Source organism: Microtus ochrogaster (assembly GCF_000317375.1).
Source record: "Microtus ochrogaster isolate Prairie Vole_2 chromosome 14 unlocalized genomic scaffold, MicOch1.0 chr14_random_2, whole genome shotgun sequence".
NCBI lineage: Eukaryota > Metazoa > Chordata > Mammalia > Rodentia > Cricetidae > Microtus > Microtus ochrogaster.
In genome coordinates, this window is record NW_004949097.1 from 8,690,881 (window position 1) to 8,704,295 (window position 13,415).

General features: G+C 42.0%; 2 protein-coding genes across 3 annotated transcripts in view; one reads left to right on the top strand and one right to left on the bottom strand.

The window, feature by feature from the left end:
- Positions 1-4,870, top strand: part of Pyroxd1 (pyridine nucleotide-disulphide oxidoreductase domain 1) — a 23,216-nt gene extending 18,346 nt beyond the window's left edge. Inside the window, exons 7-11 of the mRNA XM_026787884.1 lie at positions 416-783; positions 1,769-1,881; positions 2,409-2,531; positions 3,471-3,608; positions 4,404-4,870. Of these exons, the coding sequence (XP_026643685.1) occupies positions 416-783; positions 1,769-1,881; positions 2,409-2,531; positions 3,471-3,608; positions 4,404-4,652 (991 nt within the window). The 3' untranslated portion in view covers positions 4,653-4,870. The remainder of the gene's footprint in view (positions 1-415; positions 784-1,768; positions 1,882-2,408; positions 2,532-3,470; positions 3,609-4,403) is intronic.
- The window catches only part of Recql (RecQ like helicase), a 26,186-nt gene continuing 17,571 nt past the window's right edge, over positions 4,801-13,415 (bottom strand). For both annotated transcript variants that reach the window (XM_013352802.2, XM_026787898.1), the window contains 10 exons: positions 12,575-12,773; positions 11,412-11,578; positions 10,612-10,693; positions 9,638-9,786; positions 9,429-9,546; positions 8,829-8,967; positions 7,676-7,767; positions 6,621-6,840; positions 6,179-6,308; positions 4,801-5,534 (listed from right to left, as the gene is read on the bottom strand). In XM_013352802.2, the coding sequence (XP_013208256.1) occupies positions 5,424-5,534; positions 6,179-6,308; positions 6,621-6,840; positions 7,676-7,767; positions 8,829-8,967; positions 9,429-9,546; positions 9,638-9,786; positions 10,612-10,693; positions 11,412-11,578; positions 12,575-12,773 (1,407 nt within the window). In that variant the 3' untranslated portion in view covers positions 4,801-5,423. The remainder of the gene's footprint in view (positions 5,535-6,178; positions 6,309-6,620; positions 6,841-7,675; positions 7,768-8,828; positions 8,968-9,428; positions 9,547-9,637; positions 9,787-10,611; positions 10,694-11,411; positions 11,579-12,574; positions 12,774-13,415) is intronic.

Genomic DNA, 13,415 nt, shown 5'->3' on the forward strand with positions numbered 1-13,415 from the left:
TGGAACTAGCTCTTGTAGACCAGGCTAGTCTCGAACTCACAGAGATCCGCCTGCCTCTGCCTCCCAAGTGCTGGGATTAAAGGCGTGCGCCACCACCGCCCGGCTCAATATGTCATATTTTCATTGAGTAAGTAGGTAACTTGCTTTTACTTAATAGATACTTTCAATTTTTTAAGTTACAAAATTGCTGTCATTCAAATATTCCAAGAATACAAATGTGTCTGTATTTGCACTGGAACCTTTTCAGGCTTTGGTGAGTAGAAGGGGAGCTGGCTAAACGGAGTCTAAAATTGGGGATAAGAATAGTGTGAAATCATTTTCTCCAGAATTCCTGGGACTTCTAAGTTTGCAGTTTTACCATCCATTTAAGAGTCCTTCAGCGAACACTGCTGCCTGCTGCCTCCCTGGCGTGAAGGAGGCGTGCTGGCCACACCACAGTGAAAACCTGTAGAATTTCGTGGGTTTCCAGATTGCCTCTCAACTTGCCACATCATGCTTGGCCTTTCAAGTGCTGGGTGGATTCTGCTCACCTTTGCACACAGACTCTGAGAGGCGTATTTGGGGGCATCAGCATGCTGTACTTATACTACGATATCCATGTCTCAGCAGGCACTGTCTGGATTGTGCTGACCAATATTCATTTTGTCCAGTTTTCACACAGTATTCACATTGAAACCAAATGTGAAGTCAAGAAAATCTACCTTCAAGAAGAGTTTAAGATTATGAAGAAAAAGCCCTTGACTTTTCCAAAGGATCAGCATAAGTCAGTTACAGTTGATAAAGGTAAAAGAAAAAATATTACTCCTTAAATTAATCATGATAAATATATACATGTATACATATATACATATATATATATATTTTAAATTTTTGAGACAGGGTTTCTCTGTGCCTCCCTGGCTGTCCTGGAATTCACTCTAGACCAAACTGGTCTCAAACTCAGAGATGTACGTGCCTCCTCCCCTCCCCCCCTTCCCCCGTGGTAGTATTGAAGGCATGCACTACCATTGCCTGGTGTTACATTTTAAACTCACATTTTCATATAAAAATTGGTTAAAAAAAAAACTATTAGTTAACTTCAGGCCCTTATTTCACTGCTCTTGGTTAAATTTTCTAATACCATGTTATGAGGCTTTCCATTTTATTTGAGTTCACAGTATTTGAACCATTATAACCTGACCTAGTGAGTTAGTCAGTATATCACAGACCAAAACAAAATAGAAGCTTTCATAAGTAACACAACTGTAAGTAACATAACTTCTAGATCAAATTTAAAATTCTGTGTTTGGGACTAAGTGCAGATGCCTGGTCTCATTCTACACCACTTAAGAACTCCTCCAGGCACAGTCTGTGAATTATCAACACTGCAGTTAGGCGGCTAATGTTCTAGAATCTTCTAGTCTTTTCTAGAGTGGGGTTGTGGACATTGAAGAGAAGGAGAAACATCAAGAAGAGCGGGATTAAATGCTGAGTGACATAAAATACTAATCAAATTGCTTCACAATTTAGAAAGTGATCATTAGTTTAAATTTACTGTTATGTCTCTGCTCACATCCAAAGGACTGTGTTTAGTCCCCTAGAGCACTGTGCTTTTGAAGCTGCCAAACACAAAACAATGTCATTGCGCTCAGCTGTCCCAGCCAGAGGACCTTCAGTAGTCAAGAGATGTCTAAAAGCCGCCTGCCCTTTCTGTTTCTGTTCTGTTCACACGATATTGAGAGTAACTGCTCAAGATGACTCTTGAGAATTCTCTTCTTTTTCTTTTAAGAAGTGTGGCCTGTGTATGTGGAACTAACCAATGGGAAGATCTACGGCTGTGATTTCCTTGTCAGTGCTACAGGAGTCACGCCAAATGTACACCCTTTCCTCCACGGAAACAATGTAAGGTGAATTCTGTCCACTTCCTAATCTTCATCATATCTACTTTTCAGGCATCATTTTAGTTAACTGTAACCTAAGATGGCAGCAACTCTGTGGCTTATGTCTGACTTGATTTACAGTATTTTCTACTTAGCACCCTTAAATACTTACAATCTAGCTTAAGTATTATCTAAAGATGTAATGTCCAATTTGTTTATCTAAAGGTTGATGGGAGACTGCTGTGTATGAATTCTCAAAGAGTAAACCTTACAGGTTGTTACATTAGCATTTTATTTTAGCATTAGAAGTGCTAAAAAATGTTCTTCTGATTGGAGTTGGGATAAACATGACTATTGAATATTTTTGATATTAAAATTCTGGGACTTACTGAGGTCCCAGATAGAAGTGAATCCCTGGACATTCTGGCCAGGTGTCTACACTCTTTGGCTGCTTTTATCTTTCTGATCAGAGCTTGGTTAACACATCCAGGCTTGACTTGCTTAAACTTCCTGTTTTTGTCATCCTAATGCTAATGACAAACTATTTAGTTTGATCTAGGAGAAGATGGCGGCCTGAAAGTGGATGACCAGATGCGCACATCACTTCCTGACATCTATGCTGCTGGAGACATCTGTACTGCATGCTGGCAGCCGAGCCCAGTCTGGCAGCAGGTGAGCCTACACCTATGACCATGTGTCTATGCGATTCCCCGTGAAAATAAAGCAGTTGCTATCAGTGAACTCAAGTTTCTGTTCTAGCTTTTCTCCTCTTTAGCTGGAAGCCATCACTAGTGGTTTGCGGATGAGTAACAGATTCCCACTTTAACGTCATTTCATATTGCAGTAGATAGAAATGTTTTTAATTAGAAAGAGTTGTGGGGTTACCTTTCTTTTCTGCTTGACCCCTCTAGGACAAATTATAACTTTATGTCATAATATGATACAAGGGAACAACAGCTCAAAATAAGCAGATATCCCTTATTCTGAGTGAATTTCATATTTCTACATTCGGATTTGCATGAAAAACAATTAGCTTTATATCACCCACAATGCAGACTTAGGGGAATTTCAGGTTCAACGAATTCCTGTCAGGTGTATTCAATCCACTGCCGACAGGATGGCTCTGGATATGGCCCAGCATAAAACTGTTAATTTATTATGATGTGTTTGTGATACAGTCATGTTGACTGGTGTTCACTGTGACCACTAAAGATAGCACGATCTGGAACAAAGCCACTGGAAGTGCACATAAGGGAATTTCTAAGACTGAAACTGTGGGGAAGATGGAGTAGAGTGGGTATAAAAGCTCTTGTTACACAAGCCTGGAGGCCAGAGTTTGAGTTCGGCGACAGTGTAAAAGCTGGAGTCATCATAAGCTACTATAACCCAGCATGCCTATTGAGAGTCAGGAGGCCAGCTACGAAACAGACCCCTCCTCACAGTGGAAAGCAAGCAGGGACTCAAGGTGTCACTGACATTCATACATGCACATGGCATGCGTGCATTCACATTCATGCTAGCATGTGCCCATACACATGCACACACATGGATGATACGTTTTATTCAGATGATAACCAAAAGTAATATAAAGTACCATTCCCACTATTGCAGATGAGACTATGGACCCAGGCACGGCAGATGGGCTGGTATGCAGCCAAGTGCATGGCTGCAGCTGGTTTGGGACAGTCTAGCGACATGGATTTCAGCTTTGAACTGTTTGCTCATGTCACAAAATTCTTTAACTATAAGGTAAGAATACCCTTTTTGCTTGAAAGTATGGCAACTGTGGCACTTTTCTCCAATAATTACGGTTTAAACTATGTTATCAAAAATGCTATTTGGAGGACTGGAAAGATGGCTTAGCAGTTAGTTATTGCCTATCTTGAGATGTGAGTTCAGTTCTCTGCTCCCACTTCAGATGACCACCTATAACTCCAGTTCTAGGAGGTCCAACACCCTCTTCTGGCCCCCATGGGTGCCTGTACACCCATGATGCAATCACACACACACACACACACATCAGGGAAGAACCAGGAGTTCTGACAGATGTGTACTATTCTTAGTTCTCTCCCTTCTGAGACAGGTCTCTTTCCTAAACTAGACTTAAGAGAAAACACACCTACACTTCTGAGGAATGGTCTGCTTCAGTTGCATAGTAAATCTTTAAGCCATGACTCCGGGAAAATGTGGTTCACTGTGTGTGTGTGTGTGTGTGTGTGTGTGTGTGTGTGTGTGTGTGTGTGTAGACACCTACAACGTTTTTAAAGACTAGGTAACATTATCATCCACATATATTTTCTACTTTCAGTGTTAAAATATTAATGATGAGATTTTTAATGTGACTGTAGGCTGTGTGGCAGTGTTATAATAATACAGAGTATGTTCATGCTATTCAAATGCTTTCTTTGGGCCCCTCCCACTGCGAGACTACAAAATAGTTGTTTTTTCTGTTTAAGCTACTTGACCCAGATAACTGGACATTATGTTATTTGTGGGGAGTTGGAAGGAGCTACTCCAAAAAATGACCTTTTCATCCTCATGCAGGTTGTGCTGCTGGGAAAATACAATGCACAAGGCCTAGGCCCAGATCATGAGTTAATGCTGCGGTGCACCAGAGGACAAGAGTATGTCAAAGTCGTCATGCAGAATGGACGCATGATGGGAGCTGTCTTAATTGGTGAAACTGATTTAGAGGAAACATTTGAAAATTTAATTTTAAACCAGATGGACCTTTCATCATACGGAGAGGATCTCCTAGATCCAGATATCGACATAGAGGATTATTTTGATTGACATTAGAATTTCTTCAGGAATAGTAAGTTCAAAATAAGGAGAAAAGAAACAAATTGGAAAAACTAACGCCTGCACCAAGTGAATGGCTCCACAAATCAAGAATGCAGAAGCTAGATTCCTGGTTGGAAGGAGTCACGAACTTTCACAGTGAACTCAGTTTAATGACTAATTAGCAGGTGAACATTCCTGATACAGAATTGACAATAAACCTTGATTCACACAAATGCACCTGTGTACCAGATCCTTCTTTGCCTGAACATCAGAGTAAGGCCAGGGCTTCAGGAGGCTTGCTGTCTTGATTTACTTAGAACATGCCGAGTCTTCTTGCTGACACCCTTGGTACTGGTGACTGACTGTTTTCATCTGAGCTAAAACAGCAGCTCTTCCGGTCAGACATCATCTGCATTGCTCAGCCTAAAATGGTACCATCTTGGAAGGGTGAGCCTATGTCAGCATGGTATTGCTTTAAAGGGAGTCACAACAGAAAACTAGATGGTCACAGCAAGGCAAATGAGCTTATGACACTTATATGGACTTAATTTCAATCACACTTAAACAACTTTGCATAAAAGATGTATTATTTTTCATTATTGTATACTGTAAAATATAACTCCTGATCTCAAATTTTCAAATGATCCTGAATATGTTCAGATAAGCTCTGAATATATAATTTTATATGTATAAAATACAAAATTGTTTCAAAAATTAAGCATAAAAATGATCTAGACATAAATAACTTAAATAGTTATTTTGTGCAAGATTAAGTGACACTCAGGCATCATCCAGCTTCCTTTTCTTAGCTCCAGACGGCTGAAGCCTGTTTGTGGACTTCTGGACGTCCCCTTTCTCCTCGGCATGCTCCGTCAGTCCAGATGACGCAGCCTGCAGCAGAATGACAAAGCAGCACCTGTTAAGGAAGGCTCTGCTGATCAGCTTTCTTGTGAGCCTTCCAGTCTCAGAATTCCCCTTGTGTATCAGTCAGTTCCTATCTACAAATTTCTATTCAAATATGGGCAACTGTCTTAAATAAAACAGGGATATTGTAAATTAAAACAAAACAAAACAAAACAAAAAAACCCTGGAGAGGACATGCAGTAACCTGAGGCTGCCGCAGCACAGACTCAACGGTGGCTAGCAGCATCTGGAGGACACACTTTGTTTTTTAAAAATTGATTATTTATTATGTACATATATGCACACCATGGGGGTCAGAGAGGCTGGCTCAGGAATCAGTTCCAGGGATGAAGCTCAGGCTGACAGGGACAGCAGAAAGGACTTTTATCACTAAGCCATCTTGCTGAACCCAGAGGATCCCACCCAGTATTATCATGGAAGCATTTCACAGAATTCAACTTTAAACTGCAGCCCTCTGACTCTACAATGGGCCAGTCTAAAGCCCACCACTACTTATCTGTCCAAAATCAAAACCCAGGAAGAAAACTGATAACATTTGTGTCCAACCAAACCTAGTAGAGACCTTGAGGAAAGCAGCCCAGAAACTTAAGGCACACTGAAAATGAAGTTACCCTGGCGCCGCTCTGTGTGGACTTCCTCACTTGCATGGTAACAGCATGGGCATCGTTGCTGAGAAGACTAGCTCTGGGTCCCACTTTCAGATACGAGATGGTGGCGTAAGCTGTGAAACTGTAGTCTTCTCTGCAAAAGAAAGGAGTCAAGCAGAAAGCTTGAAGGAGCCATAGGAAACACTTTTAGAAGAGTATAATTTAAAAAAAAAATATAGTACAACACAAATATAATCCTTAAGGAAAATAAGTTGGGCTTTTGAGGGGGAGGCATGTTATTTATTTATTTTTAACATTTCTGACTTCATAATCAAGGTCTAAGATTATTAGGTCACTTGTTTTCTATATGCTTAAGAGTTCACATCAAATAACTACAGTTGCTGACTGCTCCAGTTAGGAGTCAAGGGAGGAAACATGAAGACACAGAAGACAAATGGCTGTGTACTTGAGATACTGCTGCAGGAGAGCATGTGCGATGATTCTCTCCAGGTCTTCTCGGGGAAGGACCGGGGCAACAACGCCAGCCACTCTCAACTTGGCTGCTCCCTTTCCCATCCAAGAATCGATGAGCTTCAGTGGAGTGAGCTTTTCATTCAGTGCCTCTGCCTGCTTCAGGATCTTGACCAGGTCTCGGCAGTGCTGTGTTACATTCCTTTTCTCAGACACTGCAAGGACAGAGAACAATGGGAACAGCTGGAGTTACACTGTGAGCCCTTTACACAAACTTCTTTTCATATGCTCAGAATTAAGACCACGATGTTCCTTAGGCTTTATCATAGAATAAATTCTACTCCTAAAAGCCATGTAGGGATCATGGCAATGTAAAGGTGACCTGGCTGTCAAAGGCTGCAGTATGCTCCAGACGTCACTGGGAGGTGTGTGCACTGCAGGAGAAAGCCTGCCTATTCTTATCTGATGCTGCAATTACACCACACTCTGAAAGCCAGTCTGGGCTCCGAGGGAATGTTCTGGATAGAAGTCCTGAAATACTAGACTAGCATCCTGATTTACACGTAGGGTTCACATGAGTTTGGCCTCTCTAAGACAGTCTTGTGAACTGGCAAATTAGTGTCTGTAGCTGTCAAGTTAAAAGTGCAGAGAACTCTACCCACTGAAGCACCAGAACCCAGGTCCTCCCATGAGAACTGCTAGGTCCAGCTTTTCAAGGATACAGCACTGGGACACAAGTTCCTGCATGTATTGTATCAAGAACAGAGACTATGCAGTACTACAGACTGTCATGACATTAGCCTTTTCTTATGTTACAGAATTTCTATGCAGAGGAATTCTAATTTTTCCTTATTTCTTAAAACCTTGATGTCCTCAGTATAGTAATATAATATGTGTGCATATACATTTGACTTACCTTTGTATCATTTATGAATCTAGAAAATTCTAGTCATAGTTTGTCTTTTAATTCTATTTGGAGGGACTAACCCTTCCCACATGCAGCCCGTGCTGCATTGAGGCTCTAAGAGTCTAAGTAAATAGCAAGCTTACAAATGTCTTTGCAGCAGCTGTCACACATTTTGTTACAGGCGTCTGCATTCCACACTTCATCAAAATGTTGTGCTATCAACACACGACGGCACCTGCAGACACACGAGAGAGAGAATCACTCATGCACTCAAATTTCAGGACCTGCTTCAGAGGAGCGCATGTGTTACTGGCTGTCCTGCTGTCACAACAGCCCCAGATGTGGTGGCTAGGGCAGTGCAAGTGTGTTATCTCATCTTTGTATAAAAAAGTCTCACAGGGTCAAAGTCAAAGTAGGGGCAGACTGGATGCTTCTGGAAGCCCTAACCTCAGCCTTTAACACTGTCTAGAGCTTGCCCACACTCCTTGGTTCCTGGTCCTGTCTGCCTTCAGAGCCATCAACTATGGCTTCTCCCATCACAACTGACCTCTTTATCCACTTACAGACCCTGTGTCTACAATGGACCCACCCAGGGAGTCTCAGGAGACTCTTACTTTCCCAGCAGTATGCTGACAACCATCACTTCAAAAGTCACCGGTCTCACTTTGAGGAGAATGTTTTGATAATGAAGTAGTTTCGTATATTTTAGACTAAATCTGAAAACAGTCTTCATAGGAGTCTCCTATGACAAAGAAATTCTCACTTTCTCCTTCCCTGTAACCACCGCAGCATCAGTTGGAGAGTAAATGCAGTTTTTATCAGTGGCAGGTCACTGTTTACCTGAACACTTCTGAGCTCTTTTGTGACAAGTATTAAAGACACAGGATGTTCACGGCACTGGGGCCCCAAGGAAGATGAGTGCTGTAAGCAGAGACTGCCATGTATTTCCTAATGAGAAACTTGACCCCACCCTTGCTTATTCAGTGACTCATCACCAGGGTGAATGGACATGCCTGAACTTACCTCCCCAATGCCTATCTTCCCACACGCCCTTCCATAATCTCTACAGGCAACTACACACCAGATCCAAAGGAAAAACTCTTCCTTCATAGCCTTCAATAGACTGGCCTTGAGAAGGACCTCAAAAACTGACAGAGCCTCTTTTCTTAGAGGAGGGCAGTCAGGGGCCCAGGTCTCTGCCTTTCCAGTGTTCTGTGCTAACAGCGGTGCATTCGGTAGGTATTCGACGACCAAACGACATATGACATGCTACATACAGGAAGGCACGTGGCTCACTTGCTTATATTCTGGCAGTATGACACCATCTCGTACAACTTCTGCTGCCCTACATTCTCCATGACCACCATCGAGCTGATCCTGAATATGTCTCCAAAGCCGTAATACAGAATACAGTCTGCTCTCGAGTCATCGCGACCTGTGCTTTGAGGAATCCTCAGTTTGCATCATTCCTTTCAAAAATCCGTAACATGCAAAAGTATACGTCAATTGCTGACAGAGCTTCACAGTACAGCTAGACATTTTTAGATATCTGTAAGAGCTACCCTGAGGGTCTGAAATGACTACAAAGAGGATCATCAAAAATCAGCTTATTAATAAAGAAAAACGAATGTTCACAAACAGTTCAGTTATAGGTTGTACATGTGAACCTACTAATTAAAACTCCAAGTGGTTGACATGAACGTCACAATAGTTTACAACATATAATAAACCATTTTTAATATTCCAACAGAAGGTGTGTAAGTAAGTATAAATCTGGATTTTAAAAAACTCGTTCTAAAAATTACTACCTAAAAACAAGCATTGAAAACTCAGAATTCTCAAGCATGTCCTCTGCCAACTCTGCTGAGATTACTTCTGAATTAGAGCCTTACATACCGGCACGGCCACTCTCTTGGTAGTAATTCTCCATGGATTTGCTCATTGAATGGTGGATAACGAACCTCACATCTGGCTTATCAATTCCCATGCCAAATGCAACTGTAGCCACGACCACCTAAAATGTGTTAATACTTGGTAAGTTAATTGAGTCACTTAACTATTGTTAAGGGTAAGTTAGGCTTTCATAGAAAATACATATACTTAACCTGAAGTTCATTGGCTGACCACCGAGTATGAACCTTGGTCTTATCTTCGGGTTCCATATTGGCATGGTAAGTTCCTGCATGAATTCCCAATTTTTGTAAACTAATGGTAACTTGTTCAGAGTCTTTCTGAGAAAAACAGTATATGATTCCTGCAGTAAAACATGGCCGAGTGTTAGGTTCGTATGCATAGCACATTCTTAGTTAATCTGAACCATGCTCAAGACAGTGATTTGTCCCAAGGCAGAAAGGCCCCAAGCCCCTGTGCACATACTGACTGTTGGGTATAATCAACGTTTGATGCTTGCCTTAAGCAGAAATGAATCCTGCACCACCAGCCAGGGTTCCCATGACCAAAAGAGAGTGTCTCTGCAACTTTATTCCCACTACACAGCACCTCTTAAACTCTGTGAGACGCTGGGAAATTGAAGAATCTGCTCATTTGGCTAAAGCACCTTTTTTTGCATCTTGGGGCGGGGGTAACAGTATGTGTGTAGGCAGGCCCTCTGAGAGGGACAGACAGCTGCAGCCTCTCTCAGACTTGACTCAGGAACTCCTTTTCCCAGACATCATTACGCTCTCCTAACCAGAGGACAGTGCTGAAGAGCTGCTGGGCTGTAGTCCTTTGCTCTGAGATGCAGGACAGATGTTCCTATCTTCACCTTGCTTTACCTGGTAAGTATGTACATGGCCCTTCCTGCAAGGTACTGTGTGTTCTCTCTCTCCAGAACATTGCTGCTCACTCAGGAAGGTACAGGACAGATACTAACGTGTCAACAACACTGTCACTGACCTATTCCACAGCAGGCAAGGCAGGCAGCTTTGACTCCCACTGTGGCAGGGATGCCACGCACAGCTAGTGACCAAATGGATGGATTTGATCTCATTTTCAGGTATCAGTCATGCATAACTGGAGGGATTTATGCCATTTCATAAACGCTCTCTCAGCCCCCAAGTTGATTTGTTTTTAACATTACCTGATTGCCCTTTATACCGTCCATTAATGAGCTTTACAATGTCCTCAATAAAGTCATCAGCATTCGAGGGCTTTTGTCGAACCTAGAAAAGCAGTCTCATTAAGAAGTGGGTTCACCAGTGCCACCCAAGTTGTGCCTGCTTACAGCCTCTGACGTGTGAGTCTCCCATGGGAAGTATCCCTTCCTGGCCTCCCAGGATACACCCGTCTGACCCATTCCTTCCTCTGCCCACCCTCTCTTCTTCATTTTCAGTCTCTGCTCTGTCAGAGATGAGGAAGCATAGAAACAGCAGGTAACTTGTGAAGATGGATACTGTTCTATTGTCTGATGCTTTAATAAAAACATCAAGCACAGTATGAAAGCAATGAAAATGAAAACAAAATCTGTCCTTAACACAACTTGAAAATAATCAGAAAGCCACTGGGATATCTTACCTTCAAGAGCAAGTATCAGATAAAACCCACATGGGAAATATTAGCAAACTCATTAATATGTATGTATGTTTCTATTACTTAGTTACACGGATGTCAGTTGGGCTCTTGGTTTCACACCCTCCTTGTTCTCAAGCATTTTACAAGAAAGAATCTAACAAATATACCCCCACTTGCTCAAACTGTTTATAAAAGACAGTATCACTTAATGCAGTATTATTTTCTGTTTGGCCTAATATGAATTACGCTGCACAAGACAGAGATAAACTAAAGCACCAATAAATGTCCTAACAATTACTTCTTGACATAAAAATGCTTATACTGTCATCATGTAAGAAAGCACAATGAAGAAGTGTAGCCTCTGCATACCTCATAATAAAGATTTGGCCGATTGAAAGATGCTGTGAAAATCAAACACTTATCCACACACAGGATTTTCTGTGCATCCTTCAAAACATGGTTGGTTGCTGTTGCGGTCAGCCCAATCAGTGAGGTGTTGGGAAACTGGCGCTTCAAGATGCCAAGTGCCTTATAATCTGAAAAAGATGACATGGTCTGTCTCTCTCTGAACCCTCGGAGAATGAGAGTCAATCAGACTCTTAACAGCACACAGATGAGCACAGGCTCCCAGTTTCACTTGCAGAGTTAGCTATAACTAAGTTTGTAGGACCTGCCACTATCTTGAATTCAGAGATTTTACTGCGTTTTTTTCATAAATAATAATAATTTCTTTACAGAGGTCAAATTAATGCCCTTTTAAAAGCAGGTGTTGTGCAGATAGTTCCTCTTGACTGAAACATTTCTGGGAGGTCATTCAGGTTTCAGAAACTCGCATGATGGAAGAGGTCTCTCTGTGACGTCATGTAAGTAAACAGTTACTGGGGGGGGGGCCTCTCCAGTAGTGTACCTGCCAGTAGGTCCTACCCAGGAGCCCCGCCGGAGACAGACACCAGAGCTTTAGCTGCTAAGCCACAGCCACGGCTTAATTACCAGATTAAGAGAAATGGGTTAAATTAATATGTAAGAGTTAGCCAATAAGAAGCCAAAGCTAATGGGCGAAGCAGTGATTTAATTAATACAGTTTCTGTGTAATTATTTCGGAGCTGCTGAGCAGCCAGGAACCAACAAGCAGCCTCCACACTACATTTCACCACTGAACTACCTCCTTAGCCAAGATTTTTTTAAGATAATGATGAGTAACTTTCTCTAGGATGACTACAGGTTTGGCAGCTGAAGTACTACTAAAATGTCTCATCAATTTCAATTGCTCCAAGCTGGGTGGGATACTGAAAAACCCAGAAAAATAAGAATACCTTTAAAATGCTGCAAATTCCTTAATAAACAGGGAAAAATGAAGACGGGGTCTGGAGTGCTAGAGATGTTGCATGGGCTAGGAAGCAGTTATCTCGCAGGCGAAGGTGGGAGGCTGCCAGGTTGAGGCTGAGGAAACGAGTACCCACCACAAGAGGGGAGAATTTCAACAGAGCAGGCGCTATGCCGAACTGAGCGAGAACCAGTGCAAAGATGCATACCAGGCCTGAAATCATGTCCCCACTGACTGCAACAGTGCACCTCATCCACTGCGATGCGAGTCAGCCTTCCAGCTTCGTAGGCTTTCTCTAGTCTTGACATGAACATCTTGCTTTTTGCAATTTTCTCTGGAGTCACATAAATCAACTTTAACTGGGAGTTTCTACTCACCATTTCAGCGTGAACCCATTTCACATGCTCCTATTAAAGACAAAACAGACACAAGCATTGTAGACTGGTGGACCCAGACACTAAGTGAAAATGGGTGCTCGTTGCTGAAAAGCAACAGTCTGGGGCTCTTCCTGAAGCAGATACTGGCTCACTAAAACTGAAGCCACATCTCTAAGTGGCAGCTGGGCAAACAGTGTTCTAGTGACTCACTTGCTCCAGATGGCTGAAATAAAAATCAGTCACTTGGCAAATACGAGGAGGAAACATGAATGTGACAAGATGCTCCAATAAAGAAAGTGTACAATTTTAAACTGTTAATAGAGCCAAAATGTGAACCAAATACAATAGCTGTAGCCATCACGGTAGGCTTTACAAGTTCACTCACTACATTTATAATTATACACCCAAGAATAAAAGTATTTATTTTTTAATTATAGCTATTTTAATGGAGTTATCAAATACCTCCTTAAATAGAGACTCTTGGGTCCACTCACCGCTACACACTCTATAGTATTAGTGCTCTAGACAGACGCTGTCAGTGTTGCACTCACTTTCTCCTTTCTCTTCAGTAGAGGTATGCATGCTGAGCAAGATGGCTTTCTCTTTTCTCTGCAGTAGAGGTATGCATGAGGTATGCTGAGCAAGATGGCTTCCTCTTTTCTCTTCAGTAGA